The 27,076-nt window shown below is 35.3% G+C and overlaps 1 protein-coding gene across 7 annotated transcripts in view; it reads left to right on the forward strand.

The window, feature by feature from the left end:
• The window catches only part of LOC6054226 (gustatory receptor for sugar taste 43a), a 100,790-nt gene extending 74,419 nt beyond the window's left edge, over positions 1-26,371 (forward strand). For 4 of the 7 annotated variants that reach the window (XM_038264168.1, XM_038264169.1, XM_038264167.1 and 1 more), the window contains 5 exons: positions 18,050-18,230; positions 18,672-18,851; positions 21,925-21,993; positions 22,057-22,143; positions 26,042-26,371. In XM_038264168.1, coding sequence (XP_038120096.1) covers positions 18,050-18,230; positions 18,672-18,851; positions 21,925-21,993; positions 22,057-22,143; positions 26,042-26,146 — 622 coding nt within the window. In that variant the 3' untranslated portion in view covers positions 26,147-26,371. Of the gene's footprint in view, positions 1-7,303; positions 7,784-7,848; positions 8,097-8,457; positions 8,843-8,900; positions 9,155-9,186; positions 9,906-18,049; positions 18,231-18,671; positions 18,852-21,924; positions 21,994-22,056; positions 22,144-26,041 lie in introns of those variants that run through there. The other 3 variants (XM_038264170.1, XM_038264172.1, XM_038264173.1) reach the window with 3 other exon arrangements.
• The last annotated feature ends 705 nt before the right edge of the window (positions 26,372-27,076 follow it).

The following is a 27,076-nucleotide window of genomic DNA, read 5'->3' on the forward strand; positions in this document are numbered from 1 at the left end:
TATAGCATTCTGAACAAAATGGTTGCCAGTGCTAGTAACGTTTTTGATACCTTTGAACCGCTTGCAATGTTTCTCAAAATCATTGGATTTCTACCGATATTTTGGCATGAGAATTGCACCACTCGCCAGCGAGTGATGAACGCGATAGGTTTAGTTTTGAACGTCGCCCTTAGCTTTGCCGTTGCATACTGCATTGTATCAAGTTTCATCACTCATGGCAGTCGACATCAAGAATTTATTATACTCGTGAGCAATAATTGTGCCCTACTGGTTTTGAGCTACGGTACACCGATGGTTCTAATCATTACCGGTTTTGTACTAGCAGATCCATTGAAAGGCACCTTTCTTCAAGTTTATCAATGTGATGTGAAGGCAAGAATGGTATTTTAGATATTACAAAAAGCAGCAACTAAATGTAGCCTCTTTTCAGCTCTCCAAGTTACATTACACCGGGATTGATCATCAAGCTCAGCGCATGTTTGTCCTAAAAGTGATCGCTACCTTTGTACTGTACACTGGCTTTCTGCACTTTGGAAGTTCGTTCATTTTGAAATTTTCGCTGCTGTACTACGTTTGCAGCTACCGATTTCATCTCTCTCTGATTGGAAACTGTGCCCAGATTGTGTTCATGATTTGGATCCTGTGGACCAGATTTCGGCATCTCAATCGCATATTCAGGTGATTTTAAGCGATAGATCAAGAGTTCCATCCGTTAGAATTGAACTGAAAAATTAAAAGGGATTCTAAGTGTATCGAACAACGCTAAGAGCGAGCTTGATAAATAAATGTTAGAAAATCTAAGGTAACGAATTCGTTTGTGATGTGCACTTCCTAGTTTAAAATGGCATCCAAATTTGGTGCCGATTCCGAAGTGTCAACCAAGTTTTCAAGCAATCTTCTTTTCTATGCGACAACTTTTGAAAACAATGTTTGTATCAATACATCACCTATTTATCTAAACTCGATCTGAACCAATATTAATTTACACAAGCCATTAGAAAATTACTCCGACTTCAGACAGCTTATTGAATTTCAAAAGCATTCCTATCAAAATGGTCGCCAACGCTAGAAACGTTTTCGACACGTTTGAACCCCTTGCATTATCGCTCAAAGTCATAGGATTTCTACCATTATTTTGGCACGAAAGTTGCACCACTCGTCAGCGAGTATTAAACGTGATAATTATGACTTGGAACATCATGCTAAGTCTTGCACTTGCCTATTGTGTGCAGTCAAGTTTTACCCTTCAAGGCAGTTCAAATCGAGAATTTGTTGAACTCGTGAGCAACAATTGTGTCCTGCTGGTGGTTTGCTACGGTACACCGTTGAGTCTAATAGTTGCCGGATTTGTGCTGGCGGATCGATTGCATCAAATTATGCTTCAAGTTTATCAATGTGATTTGAAGGTTAGAGCTTCGTTTGTGCTATTTCTCTATCTAAAACTAATGTTTGAATAAATTTCAGCTAATCAAACTGCGCCGCAGTAAAATCGATCATCGAGCTCAGCGGACAATTGTCGTTAAAATGATCGCATTCTTAGGACTGTACACTGGCTTTCTTGACTTTGTTAGTTCGTTAATTCTGAAATTCACACTGCTGGACTTCTTTTGCAGCTACCGATTTCATCTCTATATAGCCGCCAACTGCGGTCAGATTGTGTTTATGATCTGGCTCATGTGGACCCGATTTCGGCACCTCAATGTGATATTCAGGTATTTAAGGTGCTTATAGTATTTTCGCTTATGTTGCCAAAGGTAGGAGTTCCAAAATATGAATGCCTTCCTCACTCCTTACCAATAAATGAATCTGCGATAAATTTCATGATCGTTTAAAAAAATGCGTGAAAACTAGATTCAAATCGGATCGTCAAACTTTTAGACCAGAGCGTCCATTTCCCGTTTCCGTTTTTGTCTTCTAGTTTATCCAAGTAACTTTGTCAAAGACATGCAAATTTTATCTCACAATCTACGCCTTCTACGACCAATTTTAGAACAAGCTCCTGAATAAACCTTCAAAAATCAGTTTTTTTAAACGAAGTAATTCAGGAATAAGTATTAGAGACTAATGCTAATCGAGGCACTTTTATTGCACAGAAAAAAAAATCATGGTAATATTACATCTGGGAAGGGGTACATCTTTTATGTCAGAAAAGAGGTGTAATTTTACCTCTGGAAATGTGTAATTTTACCACTTTTCTGGTGTAATGTCACTTTTTCAGTCTAAATTGAGGTAAAATTACATCATAAAAGACCATTCAACCTTCCAAAATTACAGCTTCCAAATTTACATTATTTGTTTCTGTGTGCTCAAACCCCCCCTCCAAGTGGTTTTTGGAAGGTCCCTTATCCGAAGGTTTGTATGGTACTTCGAGTAATCAAATTATGACAAAAAATTTGTTTCGTTTTTTTTTATTTCTTTTTTTAACAACAATTTCTTTCTCTGTATCCTCGTTTTAGTCACATTTGAATATTTGGTTTACTTTTAAACAGGAAAATGCATATTTTCAATAGAGCATCATCGCCAGTTTGGCCGCCATCTTGGATTCAAAAATTCTAAATCACTTTAGAGTAGAGGTGGGCAAAAAAAGAGCGAGCCGCTCAAAGAGCCGGTTCGTTAAAAAGAGCGTACGAACCATGGCTTACAAAAAAAGAACCGCGGTTCTTTTTTGAACTCCGGTCTTTTGAAAGAATCGTTCCAAGATGGAATTATTTTTAAACGTGTTATAAATATAATTTATTGAATTTGCAGCAAATTCTAGTGTTAAATTTGTTTTTGAGAATTGAAAATACAATTTCAAATATTTCAATGCTGATAAAAAAATAATCCAAACATTGTCCTTTGGTGTACTTTTTCAAGTATTTTGGGACAATAATCGGCAGGTTAAAAAAGTGTCCGTAGCAACATTTACATCGATATATATTGAATGACTCACTGATGTCAGTAAGTCAATATTTCGACGTCGTCGTGCTATCTTGTCGCACCCGCCATTTTGACGTTCCGAGAAAAACGCGTTTTAATGTTTGACCTTGAATATAAAAAAAACGAGAGCACGCAATGTAAACAATAACAAACACGTTTTGTTTGGCTCACCATTCTGTGCATTGTCCCAAAGTTTGGTTAAAGTTGGTTGCTGGAGTCCCGAGTTATAATTACAAATGTTTACGGTAGTCTAGCTTGTACGTGCGACAAACGCATCTGGACTTTCCTGGCCTGAAATCCCTTTGGCCTTTTGTCGCACTTACATCAATTTTCATGGAGTGACAAGATAGCACGACAAGATTGAAACTACTTTCATATGTAAAGTGACAAAAATGCACGGAGTTTTTTCGGTTTTTGTTGAATATCTCAGGATTGAAATCGAATTTTGGGGATCTGTGAAGGTCAAAAGGTGAGGCATTGTGAGCTGCACAAAATGGCGTTCTTAACTCAATTTGGCCCAAAATGCACGTACGACAAGTTAGCACGATGGCGACGATTTGAGTTTTTAAGCTTATATTTTCAGTTTTCAACTTTTTTTTATTCCAAAAGTAAATGATTTTCTAAACGAAAATGAAGGAACTTTTCATGGTTCTGATCGTACATAAAAGTATTATCCGAATACAAATTTGAGCAATTCAAAATGCTTAACTTGTAAATTAATACGAATTTTAGAGATTTTGCCTCTTGCCCGAATAAACTTGAGCGTTGTAGACTTTATCGATCAAATCAGATTGTAGAAAAGAGTGAACAGAATATTTTCTCTAAAAAAAATATCAGCATTAGTCCAATTTCGGCAGAAATAAACGCAATTTTAAAATTAATAGCAATTTCTCCAAAATCCTACATTTTAGTTTGGATGCCATTCAAGTTTTCGAACGTTTAGGTTCGAGTAGAAATGTTGACATAGAGACCGCCAAGGACTACGGCGTTCAAGGGTATCTTCTTGTTTTGAGCAGATTTGTTTCATATAATTTATTTATTTCCAATGTGAAATAGGTTTAAAAATCACAACATTCTTTAAAAATATCCTTTTCACCCATATTTTGAAAAAGATCGAAAGAGCCGTTCTTTTTAATGAGCGGCTCTTTTTAATGAGCGAACGAAAATTAGTCATACTTAATTTTTTCGTGTTTCGATTATCCAAAGATTGGATTTTCCGAAGTGAAATTTGTCCAAGGCCTCCGGATAATTGATTCTGAACTGAATATCAAAAATCGTAGGGCAAATTTTAAGGGCCGGGTTGCATTCGAAATGGCAGATCTATCACTACAATTGCTGAACAAAATCTCAGGCACACTGGAACTGAACCATTTTTCTTATATTTTCCATCTGACAATTTCCGGTCACTCAACTAACAATAAAACATAATGTCACCTTATTTCACAACTCTGAGTAGAATAATAAACGAACTATAAGGTAATCGTTTATTCACGAATTTTTAAGCCAAGCTCTCTTTTGCTACACCCACAGGAAAAACATACATTTAAATCTGTCATAGTGAATTTGCTAAAAAAAATAGCTTTTCTAATTAAATATGTCAGCGTCCTCACCAATACTCATATCTTGTGATCTGTCCTTCTCATTTCATCAAACACTTCACGGCGTAGTGGTAGCGTGTCGGATTAACAACCAAGAAGTTGATGGATCAAATCTTGTTCTATTCTCTGCAATAAAAACGAGCAGCTGTCGTTATTGTCGATAATTGTTGGTAACATTCAAGAATTCTTACATTCAATATAACGCCCTTTTAAAATGTTAGTCTTGACTTAAATATATGAATATTGTTTTCAAAAAGATGTAAAAATTTCACGAATGTTTCATATTTTAACATCGAAAATCGATGTTGCTGAGATATCGACATTAGAAAAAGAAGGGTTGTTTGGGTGAGACTTAGAAAAATCAATTTTCATAATTACTGAAATTTCCGAAACAATATTTACAGGAATGGACAATCATGGCCACTATTTTAAAAAGTCAAAAAACCGGAATTTTTCTCGCAAAATTCAACTTTGAATGGCCTTAGGGGAAGGTGGGGCAAGACGACCGTATGGGGCAAGACGACCGTATCGCTCGTACGGCAGTAATTTTTACAATTTTGATTTTTTCCGGTATGAAGAATTGTTGCTAGCAATGCAATTAGCTGATTCTACTACCACATAACCGCCAAAACGACGTAAACGCCAAGGGGCATAAGATTTTATGAATTTTTTTTCAAAACCTTTGTTTTCTTATAATAATTGGAAAGTACAAAATAAGGCTTAGGGTTCGTTTTAAGGCTCATTTTATCCAAATACTTTTTTTCCTAGATCAGTAGTGCCCCTACCAATGACTTGCACCTATTATAATGTATGATTTAACTTTTGGTTATTTTTGTTGAGATCTTTTAAAACAATCATGTTCTGGAGGGGCAAGAGTATTATATGGATTTTTAGTATGGAAAAAAAATCGAATTGCTGCAACAATATAATTTATTGAGAAATGAATACATAAAAGAACTTATAAACTGATAAACGATTGTTAAAAAAATTGTCCATAAAAAAAATAGTGATGTCATAATAATTTACTATTTATCATTTAAGTAATTTTTTTTTTTCGTAAAAACGATCAAATTTTTAGTAAAATATTATTATTTAATCTAAAAATTAAAGAAATGTTTCAAATACATTCTAATCTGATGTGTCTAAGTGATAACATTTCAACTGTTAGCAAATTAACAAGTTGTTTCATCCATTGTTCCTCTTGCCCCAACGGGTTGTTCATCTTGGCCCACTAGTTGAGTAGAACGTACGGAAAATCAAAAATTTTAAAATCATTTTTTTGCATAAAAAACAGGATTTAAAAAAAAAAGTTCTATCAAAGTCTCAGTCAAGACCTACAATAAGATGATTATAAAAAATCCGGCAGATTTTTTAACGTTTTTAATGGGTTATAACGAGCATTTCCTTTGCTTGTTACACTTGCCCCACTTTTCCCTATTTTGAAAACGGTGCACCTAAACAAAAAATTGTCAGGTACAAGATTTCATATTTTTTTTACAAAATTCGCCATTTAAAAAATAAGACTGTTTTGTCCCCTAAAATATTCAAAAAAAAAATCATAAATATGGATTTTAAGAAATTAAATTCAAAAAACTTTTTTTTTCGTTTGCGTTTTTTCTCTGAATACTCCTCATTAATAGCTACAGCTTGGACAAAGTCACCAAATCCATCGAAGAAATTTTTAAAAGTTACAGAGTTTCAAATATTTACGTACCATTTTTGTACGAACAGTAGGGTGCCCAGAAATGATGAGCCCCTGCTCCACAAGCGAAAAATTGTTGTTTTTTTTATTATTTTAAGCTTCTGTGTAAATTTTGAGCAAAATTGGTTGAGATTAAAATGTTTTTCATATAAAAAATACTTTTGTAAATCGCTAATAACTTTTTAGGATCAAGTTTTACAGCTTTGGTATGTTCCACAAAGTTATTGATCATCAAATTTTCAATGAGAATTTCACTTTTGGGAATATTTTGATTTAAGTAGCGCACCGTGGAGACCAAATCGTAAGAAAGTTGGGTTATCCATACATGTTTCCATACATTTTCACCTTCGAGTATCAATGGGTAAATGTTGACCGATATTGCTCATATTTGGGCCTGAGTAGGTATTAAAATAGCTCAAGGAACAATATTAAGCTTGTGGTGCGAGGTTTTGAGAAAAAGTTCCAGAGATTTGTATGGGTGAATCAATGACACAAAATAGCTCCCAGTCATTGACTTTCCACTCGATCTCGATCTCCTCCATGATCGCATTCAAAGCAGACACAGGGAAGAGAAAGAGAAAGAGAAAGAGAAAGAGAAAGAGAAAGAGAAAGAGAAAGAGAAAGAGAAAGAGAAAGAGAAAGAGAAAGAGAAAGAGAAAGAGAAAGAGAAAGAGAAAGAGAAAGAAAAAGAGAAAGAGAAAGAGAAAGAGAAAGAGAAAGAGAAAGAGAAAGAGAAAGAGAAAGAGAAAGAGAAAGAGAAAGAGAAAGAGAAAGAGAAAGAGAAAGAGAAAGAGAAAGAGAAAGAGAAAGAGAAAGAGAAAGAGAAAGAAAAGAAAAGAGAAAGAAAAGAGAAAGAGAAAGAGAAAGAGAAAGAGAAAGAGAAAGAGAAAGAGAAAGAGAAAGAGAAAGAGAAAGAGAAAGAGAAAGAGAAAGAGAAAGAGAAAGAGAAAGAGAAAGAGAAAGTTCCCTTATTATTTACCCATTGCACATTTTCAAATCTTGGTGACTTAACAGTCTCCAAAACCATCTATATTTTTCCTTTATGTTGGAAAGTTTTCTAATAGCATTTGCATGTTTTGTCTCTTTCCACTTACGATCCATGCATATGTTGTTTGAAATGTGATAAGCTGTTAATGTAAAGTAAACATCGATTGAAAGAATCGACAGCTGCATTCACAGTGTTTAGTTTCCACAAGAACCCGCAATGCTGAACATCTACAGCTCATTTCGTCCATTGGAGCGCCTTCTCCAATATGTTGGATTCGTACCGCTGTTGTGGCTTGAACAAGGCTTTCAGGAAAGAAGCATTCCAAAAATAATGCTCAACTGCTCGAATGTTATTTTAAACATAATTGTGTGCGTCTTGATCCCAGTCATATTTGAGCGAGACTATCTAACGCGTTCTGTACACACATCGTCCTCCAATGTGTCACGATTCCTGCTGACCAGTTTCACGATAAAACTGATTACGTACTGCCAGCCGTTAGCGTCGATTTTGATAGGGAACGTTCAGGCGGACTGCCTCAAGAATATACTTCAGGATTTAGATCATTTTGACGTTCAGGTTTGATTGAAATCCAGAGTTATACACAGTTATCATTAATCAAATTTAATTTTTGAATATTTCAGCTGAAATGTGCATGCAAAACTAGCGTCAATTTTGGACACCATCGAACACAGGCGTTCAACTTCATCCGATGCTACATATTGTTCTCGGGATGTGTTCTTCTGATGCAGTTTTACTTTTTAAGCAGATTGATTCTGACCAACTTGAGCTCTGTCCAATACGTGTTGTACATGATTGCGAATTGTACCCAAGTGTTTGTAACCGTTCAGTTCGTTTCATCACGATTTGAGAAGCTGAACGAGACATTAAGGTAATGAAAATAGTAGTCGCTTGAAAACTGCCTAAAATTTACTCATCTTTAGTTTGTTTCTGTAAATTCCAATCAACGTCTGATTTTTTGTTAAATCTGATGCTGAAAGAAACAACCTATCACTAATTAATGAGAATTTATGATTTCGTTCTCATTCCGCTGTCCGTCACACCTTGGCCACCCTGACATGTTTGTTCAGCGTTTTAGTAAACGACCCCCTGCTAAAAAGGACCGCCACCAGGAATCCATATGGAGCGCCTAACGCTTAATTAATTCATTTCGCATCTTCCCAAGTGTTTCGCAAACATGGGCTTGGTGTTTATTGTTTCAGTTTCCGGCCGTGAACACATTCCGACCAAGTCTTCCAGTGTTGCTTCAACCACGGCACTGTCAAGATCAAGTGCGGCGTGATGGCCCAGGACGTTCGAGATGCGTTCGGGCCGTGCGAGGTCATGTGCAAGTGCTTTGGTCTGCTACCGGTGTACTTCCGGGCGGAGTTGACGTTTCACCAGAAAGTGACGAACTGTTTGCATTTGGTGGCGATCTACGGATTGCTGGCCTGGTCCACCGGGATTTGTATGCCCAGAGATATGGTCAATTACTCGCTGTCGATGGTGATGAACAGGAGTGTCGTCCTGTTGATAGTGGCGTATTATGTGCAGCCGTTTTGCAATACTGTTGGCTGTTGGGTTTTCTCTGAGAAAATTTATATAATTTTGGACCACATTGGATCAGTTGATGAAAAGGTTAGTGATAGGAGTCTGAATAAACCTAATATTCTAATTATCTAAACCTTTTCCTCAGCTCGCACAAATTGGCACTCGAATGCACAACGATCACCAAAGGAAGTTTATAAGATTCTTCACAAATTTGACCACTGCACCGCTTTGTGTAATTTTCATGACGACGTATTATCTCAATACAGACATGTCCGACCTGTGTTACCTGTTGTCGTCAATTTACTTCAGTTTGCATCACGTCATTGTTTGCAGTCTAGCTGGAACGCTCGGTTGGTTGCTGCACAAGCGATTCCGTGCCCTGGCCGCAACTCTCCAGAGGTAACACCAATTTCTGTAGCTTCCTACGCCAACAGTATTGTTTATTCAACGTTATAATTAATGGCCCCATTGAGTTTCCAATTTCAGCCTGTTTATAGACTCGGATCAACAACACTCTCAAAATTCAGTAATGGTTCTTCATCACTCCAAGTCACATCGACACCATGGTCCAAACAGTGCGGGAGGTCTTTACTCCCTGTGAAGTTTTGTGCAAGTGTCTAGGTTTACTACCCCTTTATTTCCATACAAAGTTGAAACTATGGCAAAAAGCTGCCAACGGTGCACACTTCTTGCTAAATATCAACATGTTAATCTGTGCTCTCAAAATTTGTGTTCCACACGACCTGAAAAGTGAATCGATATCGCTAGTGTTGAATCAAAGTTTCGTGCTGGTCATCGTAATGAACTACGTGCATCCGTTTCTGTGCACCGTGCTCTGCGCTGCCATGTCCGGAAAAATCAACCTCATTTTGACCGCAATTGAAGCTATCGATAGCAAGCTAAAAGCCTTGAATACCGAGGTGAACTTTCAAATGTATAGACGTTTTGCGGTTTTTCTAGTGCATGTTTCGACGATCCCAATATTTCTGCTGCTGGTGATCTACTGGGCCGTTGCACGTGCGACTGATATTATCTACGTGTTCGCAGCAACCTTCATCAGTTTTCACTACTTTGTCGTGGTCAGTTTGGACGTTATTCTGGTAGGAGTTTTGAGCAAACAGTTCCGAGCGATTGGGGAAGCTTTGAGAAGGTAATCTTGAGTGATCATGGTGATCGATCCAATTCACAGTGTAGAAATCAATTACATCTGAAAATAAGTATATAATAAACAATATGATACATTCTCAGCCAACTAACATAGCTGTTAGATTTTCGATTAACTTTGCCGAAGAGGTTATTTCGAGTTCTAATATCATATCTCAAATTGATACATTTTAACGGAAGCCCGCTGCAAGAACCTAAATATTTTTCCCATTTTTTTATTATTATGAACTTTTTTATTATTTTTAACAGTGTAACAATGTTGAGCATGAACATGGTTGACTGCCAATGAGCTGCTACTCCGTTATTGACAGATCAGCTGAAGTTAAACAATGAATCAAAAATGATCAGTGGGAGCCAACCATCCGTTCACTGTTTAACACCTGAAGACCCCGACTTTATTAGTCAATACCGGCGCCCTCCCAAGAAGCCTGCAGTTCAGCGAAAGGGAGGAATGTTAGTCCGATAGTTGAAGTTGCAGACTCATCAAGCACACAGTTTTTCGCTATATACTTGTTGATACCGCTTGAGACCGTTGAATCCACAGCATCTCCTTCAAGCATCACGTGATTAATTTTTTTTTTGTTAGTGGGATAAGGTATTGGCTTTTCGATGCCTCCCGAGCTACGACGCTATGGGGAGGACTTTCATAACAGACCCGTCGGCGAGCCTTCCGAGCAACGATGCTATGGGAAGGTCTTTCTGGTTAACACACAAAGTCACTCACACACAATTATTTCACTCCACTATTAATTAATCCAAAATGTCAGTGCGTCTTTCGTTCATTATATAGAATTGGCTTTTTCACCGCAAAAAAAAATAAAACCTTATTCGAAAAATTTAAACACAATCCACCCGACACCGTGCCTTCCGATCAACGATGATATAGGAAGGGCTTTGAAAATCACAAAAGAAATCACATATCCGCATATTTTCACGACCACGCGCTCCCTTTGCCAATTATGCACTCTGCACTCGAACAGCGACACAAAAGAGACGGAAAATAACACGAAAAAACAGGACTTCGCGTCCCCACAGGCACCGCACTACTCATTTAACAGTGTAACAATGTTTAACAAAAAGTTTACACATTGAAAATGATTGGTTTTATTTAAAAAACAATATTTTTTTTTCGAAATTAATATCATATGTTCATATAATTTTTCATGCAAATTTGGCAGATGTCCATACAAAAATGATGTATGAAAAGTCAAAAATCGATTTGTTGTCTTCGGCAAAGTTGTAGGTATGGATACGGACTACGCTGCACCCAAAGGAAAAAAATATCTCAAAATCTGCAACAGTGGATTTGTTGCAGAAAATGTCACGTTTTATAACATTTTTTGCAGCAAGCCCGTAGATAATTTTTGCCCGCGTGTAAACATGTCAGCGATCTGCAGTTCTCACCAACCCATATAATGGGGGATGGCGTCGCTATTTTTAGTCCACGTTTTCCACTTTTTCTCATCGAAACCGACTACTTTATCGACTTTATTTTGCTGGGCGAGATAGGACGCCGTCTATTTTTAGACGATGACTCAGCACTTTTCCACTCTTGCGCTTAAGAAAAACAGATGGCAGCACGATGTAACGCCACGTCCCTATGCTGGCCCACTCCAAAGAGAATAATATGTTGGTGCTCTTTCGCTTACATTTCATCAAGCGTCCATGGCGTGGTGGTAGCGTGTCGGATCAATAATCAAGAAGTTGGTGGTTCAATTCTCGAAGGATTTTTTTTGTGAAATACAACAAAAAAGCCGTCGGTAATGTCGATAATTGTCGGTAACGGGCAAAAATGTCATACCCCTCTATCGCAAAAAATGCATGAGGACAGTTTTCATGCAGATTCTGATATACTTTCATACCGCCATGCATCACAATCATGCGATCGCCGTTTGGGTGTGGAAAAAGTGAAACAAGGTAAAAAAAAATTGTGTTTTTTATTCAACATTTTATCACTAAAAAATGTAATTGCATAATAACACTATTTTGATTTTTTTTTCATTTTCTGATATGTTTTAGGGGACATTAAATGCCAACTTTTCAGAAATTTCCAGGTAGTCCAAAAAATCTTTGCCCGACTTATGATTTTTAAATCAAAGCTGATTTAAAAAAACGAAATGCGACCTACATTTTTCAACTTCATTTTTTGATGTAAAATCAAATTTGCAATCAAAAAGTACATTAGTGAAATTTTGATAAAGTGCATCGTTTTCAAGATAAATTCATTTTTAGAAGACTTTTTAAAAAATAGTCGCAGCTTTTTATTTTTTTAAATTAGTGTACATGTTTGCCAACATTTGAAAAAAAATTTTTGAAGAGCTGAGAAAATTCTCTATATTTTGCTTTATTGAAATTTGTTGATACGACCCTTAGTTGCTGAGATATTGCCATGCAAAGGTTTAAACAAGAAAATTGATGTTTTCTAAATCTCACCCAAACAACCCACTATTTTCTTACTTCGATATCTCAGCAACTAATGGTTCGATTTACAATGTTAGAATATAAAACATTCGTAAAATTTTCCGATCTTTTCGAAAACAATATTTTGATTTTTTTAAATCAAATCTAACATTTCAAAAGGGCCAAACATTCAAAATTATGGCCTTTTAAAATGTTAGTCTTGGTTGAAATTTTTTGAAAATATTGTTTTTCGAAAAGATCTGAAAATTTCCATGAATGTTTCATATTTTAACATTGAAACTCGGGCCATTAGTTGCTGAGATATCGACAATAGAAAATGGTGGGTTGTTTGGGTGAGATTTAGAAAACATCAATTTTCCTGTTTAAACCTTTGCATGGCAATATCTCAGCAACTAAGAGTCGTATCAACAGAGTTCAAAAAAGGAAAAAGGAAAGAGAATTTTCTCAGCTTTTCATAAATATTTTCTTCAAAAGTTGGGAAACATGTACACTAATTAAAAAAAATGAAAAACTGCGATTTTTTTTTAAATGAATTTAACTTGAAAACGATGCACTTAATCAAAATTTCACTAAAGTACTTTTTGATTGAAAATTTTATTTTACATCGAAAAATATTGTTGAAAAATTTTTGCGACCAATATTTCGATTTTTTTTTAAATATCAGTATTGATTAAAAAATTCATAACTCGATCAAAAATTTTTGGACAACCTGGACATTTTTGAAAAGTTGGCATTTGATGTCCTCTAAAACATATCAGAAAATTTGGAAAAAATACAAAACAGTGTTTTTATGCAATTAAAGTTTTCATGACAAAAAATTAAATAAAAAATCACCAATTTGTTTTACCGTGTATCATTTTTTTTCAGTGTACCTACAACTTTACCACGCAGAAAAATAAGGTATATTTGAATCAACAAAACGTTTTGTTGATTTGAAAATCATTATTTTTGTTGAATCAACGCTAAACGTCAAAGCAGCTTTTTCAAAACAACAAAAGACTTTTGTGGAATCAAGAAAATCAAGGTTCGTTTCAACGCAAAATCGGTGTTGATTATATTCAACAAAAATTTTGTTGATTCAAACCTCGTACAGGCTGATTCTACAAAACTTTTTTCTGCGTGACCGAAGACACTAAATCGGTCAAAAAAATTCTTCAAAAGATACAGATTTTTGAATTTTCATGCATCATTTTTGTATGGACAGCTGCCAAATTTGTATGGAAATTATATGGACAAACTAATGATGCAAAATGGCTTCTTTGGGCATACCGAAGGCATCCAAAAAAGTTTCAGCCGGATTAAAAAATATAAAAATTATAATTAAAGAAAAAATACCGATTTCGTAGAGAATTGCTCTCTTATCAAGATTCTTTAGGAGATCATCGAAAATTTATTTGAAGTTTGAAGTAAACAAAAAAAACAGTACATCTGAACATTCTTTCCACAACAAGCCGATAAATTGAATCGTTTTATGAGCGCTATGCTATTGTTTTAAGCTTCACAAAAGTATCAAAGTTGACAAAATATTATTTTACCAACATTGTCTTAGCCAAATTTGTTTATACCGATATCAGTATCTTTGGTCTGATAGGGTCCCTTTTGGTCTAACAGTTTTGGTTTGACAGCTTTATGCTGGATTTTGGTCAGGACCAAGCGAGGGATAGATGGATATACACATGTTTCTTATTTGAAACAGTATGATTCGAAAAAAACAAATCGTCCGATCGGGCTCAAAAATGGGCTGGGGGTTTCTTGGCCGAAATAACTAGACCTGTTTTTTGGCCATAAGGATGACCTACGCCGTGTTAGGGTGGTCCAAAAAAATGCCATTTTCGTCCAAAACAGCTAAAACCTGTTGAAATGGCGAGGAGGTACATTTTTTAAATAAGGTTTTTGTGAAAATACGCTAAAATGGCCATTTCTCGAACCACCCAAACACGGCGTAGGTCACCCTAATGGTCAATCAAAAAATACGGTTCTAACTATTTCAGCCAAGGAGCCCCAGTTGTTTTCGTGATGAATTGCTAAGATGCATTTTTGGAAAAAAAAAAGCTTGATTTTAATCTTCACTTTATCAATCATTGTCGAAAGAAGCCAATTTGGAAAAAGAACATTGCGAGAAAAAAAAGTAACAATTTTGCAGGTTTTTTTTTACATAATGGAAATATTTACTTACGAATACGTGGTTTTGTCATTATTTTGGTAATTAGCATGATTCAAATTTTTTTAACCTGGTTCAATAATGCTTAAAAATAAACCTCAACACATGAATAGTAGTTTATGCAACAAGTTTCAAAAGGAGGATTTTTTCAGCACGAATCGTACATTTTTCCAACGAGGTTCACCGAGTTGGATAAATACGACGAGTGCTGAAAAGATCAAGTTTTGCAACGAGTTCCATACAACGTTTTTTGCATTTCAGAAAAAAACACCCATTGAGTGAAATTAAAAGCCAAATGTTCATGTATTTTGTCAACAAATCCTTTGAATTAAAAAATGTTGCAAAGTATTTATTTTCGAACCAAGTGCTGAAAAGTTCAACTTTTCAGCATTTATTTTGAAAAGTGTTGCTATTCAATTCTGTTATTTTTGGTACAGGAAAGAAGGCAATTTCGTCGGGACCGGTCCGTGGCTTAATGGCTACGGCTCCCGCCTCATAAGCGGAAGGTTCCGGGTTCGATTCCCGACCGGTCTCCTTGAAATTATTCGATTATAATTGAACTTTGAATATGAACAAAAAACGCATGGAATCATGTGGGATTCGAACTCACACCTTTGGATTGGTAATCAGATGCTCTAGCCACTCGGCCACCGAGGGGTTGACACCCCTTGAGTGAATTAATCCGTAGTGGTGAAATAATGTCACAAGGTCATTTACTAGATAATACAACAATCCCTCTCCCAACGATTCCCCTACACACAGCACACACCATATTCTATAAATAACTCGAAGTGGTTGGTACGGTATGTCCCCACTTCTTCTTCTTCCCCTGATGATTCCATGAAATGTGGGTTCCGTTCATAGAATCTGTCTCTTGCGGTTAATGCAACGCAGTAGGCCGGGCCGCTTTAGTGAGTGTAATACATTTCGGGGGTTCTCGAAAGTACTGCAATCATTAATAATGACAAGAAAGAACTTATGGCGTTATCTAACCATAAGTTCTTCCCGGATGCTTTCTTTAGACTGGCTACGCTTGTGTTCGATTAGATAAGATTAGATTAGGAAAGAAGGCAATTTCGTCGGACAGGAAAAGTAAGTGGTTTCACGACGGAATTGAAAAATAAAAAAAAAAACATTTCCGATTGTTTTCAGCCAATAGTAAGCTCCACCGATTTTTTTTAATACATGTTTTCCCCCTGATATTTCAAGGGAAAGCCATAAACTTCAAAAAATATTTGAAATGGCCTTATTAGGATTAATAAAAAAAATAGAAACATGACATCTATTCGAAATTTTTCGTACTCTTGTACTCAATTGAACCTTTGGATAACAAAAATTTAGAATAATCGAGTCCAGACTGTATTTTTAGGAGAATTAAATAGGCAGTGCCGCTTGAAATAAAAAAAAAACGAAAATACGCTCATAAAAAAAAATAAACAAAGAAGTGCATCGTTTTAGAGCAAAAGTAATTTTTTAAATTTTATTGAAATTTTTTTTGCGATTTTAAAATATTGTATGAATCTTTTCCTCCAACCTCTTACACTATTTTTTCCTTAAATGTATTTTTTTTGTTTTTCAGCAAAAGTATATTGATATCGAGGCCTACAATTTAAAATATCCTGAATAAGTGTGTTTTGTTTAGTCACGAAAATTTTTTTTGTTTAATGACGAACTTTGACGCATTCAAAAGTATGTAAATAAATTATAATTTTAATTTTGGGTTAGTAGAAAGGAAAAAGGAAAGGGCGCAATTCCCAAAAAATAAAATCAAGCAGAAAAATATTACAAAAACAAAAATATTACTTTGTTTAAAAAAAAAAATTATGCAATGGGACACTTGAAAGATTTTGAAACATTTCGAATTTTTGAAACTAAGTTAGAGAAAAGACATCGGAAAAACATTTTTCATGAACTCATTGATAGCATTTTTCTGTTAACCCTGTAATGCCCTTTTTTCAGGGATTTGAGTAGATTTTAAAGTGTTCAAAATTCGATTTATTGTGTTTTTTTTTTTCTTTTTATATTCGTCTATTTGGAATATTTGTCAAGATTTCAGGGCACCTAATATACTTATTCTTTGAAATCCCAACCATTAAATTTTTTACCAGCTAGAAATTGTTTTCGGTTTAAATTACGGATGAATGAAAACGATACTTTACTAGTAGCAAATTCACAAGATTCACAATTTGCTTGCTTCAATGATTTGGACCACACTAATGGGAAATTCGTACCCCAATTTGGAGACATTAAAAAAAACTGAAATGTTCGTTTTAATTAAATTGTTGATCTGTTATTAAAATAATTTACTTTTCTTTTGCAGAAAGATGGCAATCGAGGAGCAGACTTCGAATCACAAGCCGTTTATCACAAACTTTTTCAATGTGGCGATAAATATCACCAATATCTGTTTGGCGTTATCAACTAATTAGATTGAATTTTTATTCTTGACTGAGTTAGATCATTTGAATATCAAACTATAGCAATTTAGGTACTTTTAGATTGAATATTACAAAACCCCAAAAGTCTCCCTTCTTAAGACGGAATGGTTGATGAAATTCCCAGAAATCCAAACAATGCAAATCAGAAATATATACCCATTCCTTGTGGTATCACTCTCTGGAGAGCTTATGCCACTGTCAATCAAATTTCTTATCAGTGCGCAAAAAGCAGCGGTTGTCAACCTAATTAATCGTTCATATCTTAACTCAGTATCGATTCGTTCGCAACTCAACGCAGACCATGACTCAAAACGCCCGCGATGCGTTCCGACCGTGTGAAATTGCATGCAAGTTGATCGGGTTGTTACCTTTTTACACGACCGAAAAGGTGAAGATTTGGCAAAAGGTTGTCAACTGGTGCCAAGTGGTGGTGGTTTTTGTAGCAATTAGTTGGGTTATTTTCAAATACGTTCCAGATGACGTTGACGAAGACTTGAAATCTTCAGTGATGAATCGCAGTATTGTGATTCTTGTTTGTATGAACTATGTTTTACCGATTTGTTGCACCGTTTTCTGCATGGTTCTTTCCGGGAAAATAGTATCGATTCTTAGTTGTCTCGAATACATCGATGGGCAGGTGAAGTTTACAACGGTTGCTGTAAAAAAGCTGAAGTGTTTTATGATCTGTTTTTTCTCCAGCTAAAGTTATTAAAAACTGACCTAGACTACAGGAGTCATCGAAACTTGTCGTCAATAATGATGCACCTTTCCACAACTCCAACGTGTTTGCTCATGCTGATGTACTGGACTAAAGCTGATTTCGCAAATGTTTGGTATTTTTTCGCCACAACGTACATAAGTTTGCACTACTCGGTGTGTTGCAGCACCGCCGGAACCCTGGGCTGGTTCACCTGCAAACGACTGCAAGCCCTGTCCGACACGATGCTGAGGTAACGCCACACGACACCAGGCCAACCCAGAAGAGTTGTCCAACTCTTCTAACGATGCTCTAATGAGGACGCGCCAGGAATCACGTCCTCTTCCAAACAGCCGACATCAATTACCACCCTCATTAAGGTTTCTCCCCACTCTCTCTCTCTCTCCCATCAGGATGTACTTCCCGACGACGCCCACTTCCGGGGGGTTCCTGACGACGACGGCTCCTGGCCACACCGCCGAGACGGCCGTCTGCAGCGAGAAGGAACAGCTGACCGTCCTGCGGCAGATCAAGATCCTGCACGACAAGCTGAACGACGTGGTCGAGCTGGTTAATTACTGCTTCTCGGTGCAGGTAGGTGAATCGTCTCACCCTCTCTTCCGGGAATCCACGGGTTGGTGACGACGGGGACGCCACAGATAATGCAATTTTATGGCACTCAATCAAGCCTAGGCTGTGGGTTCTGATTTGTAATTAAGGCTCGGTTAGGTTTCCATTTAGAGCGGGGAGGCAATGAAATGATTTTAGTTTATTCAGGTTTAATTTGCTTGGTGAAGCAAGTCACTTTTACAGTTATGCGACAAAAAACCAACTTTGAAAAATATTGGCCCCGTCTCGATTTCACCAAATTGAATTTCCAAGTACTATTCACCCGCCCAAAAATAATTACCCAAAAACAGTTCTTGTGGCCGACCCTGACCATTTCCGTTTATGCGGAACATAACTCCTTTCACCCGGTGTTGTCCCGTTGTACCCATTCCATCCTGTACACTAACCGTTCCGCTCCAATTACAGATAACGTTCTGCGTGGGACTGTGCTTCGTCATCGGTGTCGTCTGCTCGTTTGGGCTGTTCCGGGCGTTCATCTATCGGAACGAGCTGTTCTACATGGGCGTGCTGAACTTCATCTGGTACATGTACTATCTGTTCTTTGTGCTGTTTTTCATCGCCGTCGGGAGCAAAATTACCCGGGAGGTGAGTGTGTATCCCTTTTCGGTTCAGAGCTGCTGATGACTTTTATTCCTCCACCCCAAAACAATCCGCCTTCTTCTTGGGAGTTCCAGCCGTCACCGCCATTATAGTCATTACAACACGGCCGCCAGACCGTCTGATCTGTTGTTGTTTGCTTAGTGGTGGCTTTGAGCCTGTTGCGTTCTGTGTAGTTACGGAACCTATTACTTTGCTAGGGGATGCTAACCAAATTACAAAAAGTCAAAAAAGACAAAACAAAAAAGACTAAAAAAAACTAAAAAGACAAAAAAAAACAAAAAAGACAAAAAAGACAAAAAAGACAAAAAAGACAAAAAAGACAAAAAAGACAAAAAAGACAAAAAAGACAAAAAAGACAAAAAAGACAAAAAAGACAAAAAAGACAAAAAAGACAAAAAAGACAAAAAGACAAAAAGACAAAAAGACAAAAAGACAAAAAGACAAAAAGACAAAAAGACAAAAAGACAAAAAGACAAAAAGACAAAAAGACAAAAAGACAAAAAGACAAAAAGACAAAAAGACAAAAAGACAAAAAGACAAAAAGACAAAAAGACAAAAAGACAAAAAGACAAAAAGACAAAAGACAAAAAGACAAAAAGACAAAAAGACAAAAAGACAAAAAGACAAAAAGACAAAAAGACAAAAAGACAAAAAGACAAAAAGACAAAAAGACAAAAAGACAAAAAGACAAAAAGAAAAAAGACAAAAAGACAAAAAGACAAAAAGACAAAAAGACAAAAAGACAAAAAGACAAAAAGACAAAAAGACAAAAAGACAAAAAGAGACAAAAAAGACAAAAAGACAAAAAAAAGACAAAAAGACAAAAAGACAAAAAGACAAAAAGACAAAAAGACAAAAAGACAAAAAGACAAAAAGACAAAAAGACAAAAAGACAAAAAGACAAAAAGACAAAAAGACAAAAAGACAAAAAGACAAAAAGACAAAAAGACAAAAAGACAAAAAGACAAAAAGACAAAAAGACAAAAAGACAAAAAGACAAAAAGACAAAAAGACAAAAAGACAAAAAGACAAAGACAAAAAGACAAAAAGACAAAAAGACAAAAAGACAAAAAGACAAAAAGACAAAAAGACAAAAAGACAAAAAGACAAAAAGACAAAAAGACAAAAAGACAAAAAGACAAAAAGACAAAAAGACAAAAAGACAAAAAGACAAAAAGACAAAAAGACAAAAAGACAAAAAGACAAAAAGACAAAAAGACAAAAAGACAAAAAGACAAAAAGACAAAAAGACAAAAAGACAAAAAGACAAAAAGACAAAAAGACAAAAAGACAAAAAGACAAAAAGACAAAAAGACAAAAAGACAAAAAGACAAAAAGACAAAAAGACAAAAAGACAAAAAGACAAAAAGACAAAAAGACAAAAAGACAAAAAGACAAAAAGACAAAAAGACAAAAAGACAAAAAGACAAAAAGACAAAAAGACAAAAAGACAAAAATTACAAAATTACAAAAATTACAAAATTACAAAAATTACAAAATTACAAAATTACAAAATTACAAAATTACAAAAATTACAAAATTACAAAATTACAAAAATTACAAAAATTACAAAATTACAAAAATTACAAAATTACAAAAATTACAAAATTACAAAATTACAAAATTACAAAAATTACAAAAATTACAAAAATAACAAAATTACAAAAATCACAAAATTACAAAATTACAAAAATTACAAAATTACAAAAATTACAAAATTACAAAATTACAAAATTACAAAATTACAAAATTACAAAAATTACAAAAATACAAAATTACAAAATTACAAAATTACAAAAATAACAAAAATACAAAAATTACAAAATTACAAAATTACAAAAATTACAAAAATACAAAATTACAAAATTACAAAATTACAAAAATTACAAAATTACAAAATTACAAAATTACAAAATTACAAAATTACAAAAATTACAAAAATTACAAAAATTACAAAAATTACAAAAATTACATAAATTACAAAAATTACACAAATTACAAAAATTACAAAAATTACAAAAATTACAAAAATTACAAAAATTACAAAAATTACAAAAATTACAAAAATTACAAAAATTACAAAAATTACAAAAATTACAAAAATTTTAAAAATTACAAAAATTACAATAATTACAAAAATTACAAAAATTACAAAAATTACAAAAATTACAAAAATTAAAAAATTACAAAAATTACAAAAGTTACAAAAATAACAAAATTTACAAAAATTACAAATATCAAATATTCTCCCAACAATGATAAACACCACCTATTCAACCACTTAATAACGAAGGCTCTGTAAAAAGGGTTAGGCCCCGCGACGAGTCGCTTTCCACGAGGGAGAAAATTAAAATCAACGCGTGCGTTCCGCTTTGCTAGACCATCGAGCCATTCTTCATCCTGAAAGGTTCCACTGTAGACCGCGGCAGACGAAGTCCCCCTTCGCAGAACTCACTCACACAACCCGGGACTCTAATGGCTTAATGTTCCTTCCGAGAGCTCGTTCTGTCCCAAGCGGATGGCGGTTGACGACTCGCACAGGCTTTCGAGGTGATGATGGTGATTGTCAAGCGACTGGAGCGGTTGCTGGTGGGTGCTTTTGTGAACCGGAAGGATAACAGTTTTCTGTGAAGGATGTAATTTCAGCCTAGGTTGAGGGTGTCACTCTTAAGTGATGAAAATATTTTTTTTTAAAGTACGTTTGAGTAAAGTTTTAATGTGTTTTTTAATTGATTTTAAACTACTTTGAAAACCAACGCATATTTTTTAAAATACTCGGACATTTAAGTGTTTTAATCATCCAACTACGTATGTGTTACTTAGCTTAATGGGTTAACCGAAGGCTACCGTGAAACCGCAACGACACGCACCAATTCAATCGAAACAATTGAAGGATGTCCGCATGTGTTACAGTAGCAAAACGATTCAGGGACACATTTCCTAGGGATTGATCCTTGGAAACTAAGCAAACCATTTCTGCGTCGCTAAGAATGCTTTGTGCTCGGAAAATACTTTCATTTTTTTTTTGTTGATTTTTCACTTCTTCAAAATCCCACAGGGTAAACGCATTGGAGTGCTCGTCCACAAGGCCATCAACTGTTCTACGTCCACTGCGGTTATAAACGAGGTTATAATCAATTAGTCATGCTGGATCAGTTTCTATACAAAGTTAATCTACATTTACTTGCAGCTTAACATTTTCTCGCAGCAATTGCTCCATCGCAGCCCGGTTATCACTTGTGGATTGTTTGTCTACGACTGGACCTTGCTGTACACGGTGAGTTACTCTGGTGGCGGTTGCAAAAGAAAATTCAATCAACTGAATTTGATTTGTTGAGATTTTGACTAGAAGATCCAATCTAAAGTCTAAAGTCATTATATCAAAAAATGGTATCAGGGGACCATCCATAAACCACGTGGACACTTTAGAGGGGGGGGGGGTATGACGGTTGTCCACGCTCCATACAAAAAAAATTGTCCACGAAGGGGGGGGGGGTACGAGATTCCCAAAAAAGTGTCCACGTGGTTTATGGATGGTCCCCAGCAACATAACATATCAGCACTATCAAGTAATTCTTTGGAGCTTGTTGACTTCAGACAGGACCCGATTAGTCAAGGCCCGAATAATACAAATTCTCAATAAATGCCTGTATTTCTCAAAGTTTTCAATAAAAAAACAAGACCGAAAGAGTTAAAAAAAAACATTCTAACTAAATTATACATGCTTTTTGTAATGGTTATTGTTATCGTTATTTCGATAATTCTATCGGTGATAATCTTATCGCCAATAACGGACGATAACTCATTTTTAAAATCTTTCTCAAATTGACTTAATCCACCAATATCATGTTAAACATTTTAATGCATACGCTTAAAATAATATATATAAAAAAACGCAAATAAAAACGCAAGTTTCAAAGCAAAAAACAAAAAAAAATAATACTAAACTTTTCACAAAATAACGTATTTTTTAAGGTACTAAAATTTTTATAATTTGCACTTTGGGTATCAAACCATTCCAAATTTTGCATGCATTTTCACTGTTTTAGAGTTTTTTGAATGAAATACTCAAATTTTCACAAAATTGCTCGAAAATACTCAAATTTTAATAATTTGAAATATGGGTATCCAACGATTCGTAATTTTGCATGTATTTTAACAGTTAAAGAGTTTTTTTTAATGAAGTACTCAAAATTTCACAAAATACCGTATTTTCTCGAAAATACTCATATTTTTTTATAATTTGCAATATGGGTATCAAACGAACCGAAGTTTTGCAAACATTTTAACTATTTTAGAGTATTTTGAATGAAAGAATCATATTTTTACAAAATACCGTATTTATTCAAAAATACTCAAATTTTTATATTTCGCAGTATGGGTATCAAACGATTCGAAAAATTGCATTTAATTCAGCTGTTTTAGAGTTTTTGGATGAAATACTCAAATTTTCACAAAATAACGTATTTTCTCGAAAATATTAAATTTTTATAGATCTCAATATGGGTATCAAACCATTTGAAATTTGGCAAGCATTTTTACTGTTTTAGAGTTTTTTAATGAAAGAATCAAATTTTTACAAAATACCGTATTTTTTTCGAAAACATTCAAATTTTTATAACTCGCAATATGAGTATAAAACGATTCGAAAAATTGCATTTATTTTAACGGTTTTAGAGTTTTTGAGTGAAATACTCAAATTTTCACAAAATACCATATTTTCTAAAAAATATTCCGTTTTAAATAATTCTTAATATGGGTATGAAACGATTCGAAAAATTGCATTTATTTTAACGGTTTTAGAGTTTTTTTTTATAATAACTAAAATTGTCGCTAAATATCATATTTTTTCGAAAATACCAAATTTTCTATAATTCGCAATATGGGTATCAAACGATTGGAAAATTTGCATGCAAACAGCGATTATAGTTTTTTGAATGAAATACTAAAATGTTCACAAAATACCGTATTTTTCGAAAATACTATAAATTTTATAATTCGCAATATGGGTATCAAATGAACCGAAATTTTGTAAGCATTTTTACTGTTTTAGAGTTTTTTGAATGAAAGTCTCAAATTTTAACAAAATACCGTATTTTCTCGGAAATACTCAAATAATTATGATTCGCAATATGGGTATCGAACGCTTCGAAAAGTTTGCAAGTATTTTAAAAGTTTTAGAGTTTTTGAATGAAATACTCAAATTTTCACAAAATACCTTTTTTTTTAAATTACAGTCGACTCTCTGGCTGTCGATCTTCTCGATATCAATATTGCTCCATCTATCGATGAATTCTTCAGTCCCTTCAAACTGCATACTTCGATTGGCTTTATTCCTCGATATTTTCTCATGCTTGAAGGATCTCTTCCTCGACGGTCCCTTGGATGGGTTGCATAGACGTTTTTCTTGACGAAACGAAGCTTTGAAGGGTGTTTGACAATAGTTTGTTTTTGTTTGCCGGACGTTGCCATGATTCTTTCCCATAGCTGGGTACCAAGAAAAACATATTTTCAATCGAGTCTTCATTTTGCATCGTTCTGTAAACTGATGATTCTCTTCCTCGACGGTCCTTTGGATATTGACAACCAGAGAGTCGACTGTACTCAAATTTTCATAATTTGCAATATGTAGCAAAATTTTACCTAAAAATATAAAAATTGAAATAATAAGCCATAGTCTCAACATTTGAATATCATAAATGAAACTAAACAAAGGGGAATACATTTTAAATTGATTTCAGCTGATTGCACCTAAATTTTCATTGAAGTTTAGAAGTTTTTTGATAACATATTTTTTTGCCCCCTTATTTTTCGGGCCAACTTTGAAGACGGGTGACAAAAACTATACATTAAATTTGAACCAGCCTTTAAAACGTTTTTTTTTTTTTATTTGCAATTTTGTAATCCATGATATTAAATTATATTTAAATTTGAAAATTAGTTATTGCCAATGCTCGTTGGAAAACCCTTGTTAAAATTTTAAAATTGTTTATGATTTGCTTATATTTGCTTATATTTGCATATTTTCAAAATAAAAAAGAAACTGGGTGTGAACTTTAGTCAGCTATTTGAAATTAGTGTTTTCAGAACTAGCCGGGACCCGTAGTGCAGGGGTAAGCGTGGTTACCTCTCACCCAGTCGGCCTGATTTGCCTGATCACGCCTTCCATCGGACGGGGAAGTAAATGTTGGCCCCGCTCTAACCTAGAGGTTAGGTCGTTAGCTTAGTCCACACGGAGAAAAAAGAGTTCCCAAAATCGTGAATAAGTGTTCAAATCCCATGGTACGATTTTGAAAAACGTACCATGCAATCTGAACACTTTGTTCGTGGTTCCCATTTTCATGAACGCTTGTTCACGATTTTAGGAACTCTTTTTTCTCCGTGCAGGTGTAGGAGTCGTCTCCCTGGGTCCTGCCTCGGTGGAGTCACTGGTAGGCAGTTGGACTAACAATCCAAAGGTCGTCACTTCGAATCCCAGGGTGGATGGAAGCTAAGGTGTTAAACAGGTTTGCAATTCTGCAGTTTTTTTGAAAAGGTCCAATAAACCAAAATTTCAGTTTTTGCATTTTGGGTGTTTTTCAATACCCCTGACTCAAGGAGGTTTCAAAACACCCAAAAAGCAAAAACTGGAAATTTGGTTTATTGGACCTTTTAAAAAAAAACTCCAGAATTGTAGCCTTCGGACACCTAGTTTCGAATAGAAATCTTGCAATCGAGAACGTCAAGGCAATGCAGTAGAGTGAGTAATTTGGTTTTTTTTCGAATTGAACATACACGACCACCGTCTTGAAAAAAAAATCGAAACAATACGTTTTTTCTACTTGTAATCAACTATCAAATGGCTTAAGAACTTGAAAACAGAACGTTTTAGTGTGTATTAACTAACTACACATTTTTGAATGATTACGTACTATGTTTGTATAAAAAGCTGTCTAAATTTTATAGAGACTTCACGTTATTGCATAACCTTTGCAAGCTGCACAAAATGGTGTTTTCAACTCAACTTTGCTCCAAATACCCGCGCGACAAGATAGCACGATCACGATGATTTGTTGACCAGTGTGTTGCACAAGCCTCTCTTGAATTTGTGATATCTATCCATCTATACCCGGAAATAAACAAACACACATACACACACACACTTTCCCACTCACGTCACGTTCTTCCACTTCCAGATGATTGGCGCGACCGCAACGTATCTCATTATCCTGATTCAATTTGACGTTTCGTTCCCGAACCTGGTGAACGTCAACGGCACGGCGACCAGCCCGGGCGTGTAAGGGAATTTGCGGAAACGGGATCATCCACTCCCACCTACGTAAATTTGCGGGTGTGTTCGTGGAAAACTGCGGTCGATCTACTCGCTATCAAACTCTCTCTCTCTCTATCTTTCTCTGTTTCGATGTGTTGACAATTCTGTGAATGTATGTAGGTGTTTGCAGCTAATGCTATTCGTGATAATTGTTTACTGGACTGTGAAATATACCCAAATAAGTACCTGTTTAGAAGTGTTTTTCATTAATGAAATGATGACAACGGCAACATTTTGAAAAGAAATCAAAACTTCACCGAATTAAAAATCGAGTTTCCTGGTTTCCGAAAGATTAAAGACCAACAAAAAAGAAGTATAATAAAACGCAATTGCCAAAATTTAACCATCTTCCGGAACAACTTTTTCACCCATCGCGCCCCATTCAGCGAGCGAATCGTTCAGCATAGTTTCCAAGTACTTTTCCTGACATATGACTTAAGTTTTAAGAGAAACATCCCACAAACTCCACTCCGACCTCCTCATTTTCCTTCCAACCAGTTTTACCGGAGGAACAACTTAAGAAACGCATACATGTTCGCACACTCACGAGATCTTGGGGACATTTTGTTACTTTTCAGCAAAAAAAAGGAAAAACTTTGTTTCCCCCTAACCACACGCCAACCAGGGAGGAAAATGCTCTTGCACGACCGGAGGAAAAACTACAATTCGATTATCCAAGTTCTATTTAAACTTTCACATTCTCACCGTTTCCCCTCGAATGCCACGTGGAAATTGGTTCTGGGGGGGGGGAGGAAACCGGGAGGGGGTCCACCGGAAAGTACCTCATTTTGAGAACAAAACTACTTTCCCACACTAATTTTCCCTCTTTGTGGAGGGGGAGCGCGTTTTCCACTGGTTTGTGATTAAATTTTCATTTCCGTAAAAGGATTTCAAGTGA

Source organism: Culex quinquefasciatus, chromosome 3 (genome assembly GCF_015732765.1).
Source record: "Culex quinquefasciatus strain JHB chromosome 3, VPISU_Cqui_1.0_pri_paternal, whole genome shotgun sequence".
Lineage (NCBI taxonomy): Eukaryota > Metazoa > Arthropoda > Insecta > Diptera > Culicidae > Culex > Culex quinquefasciatus.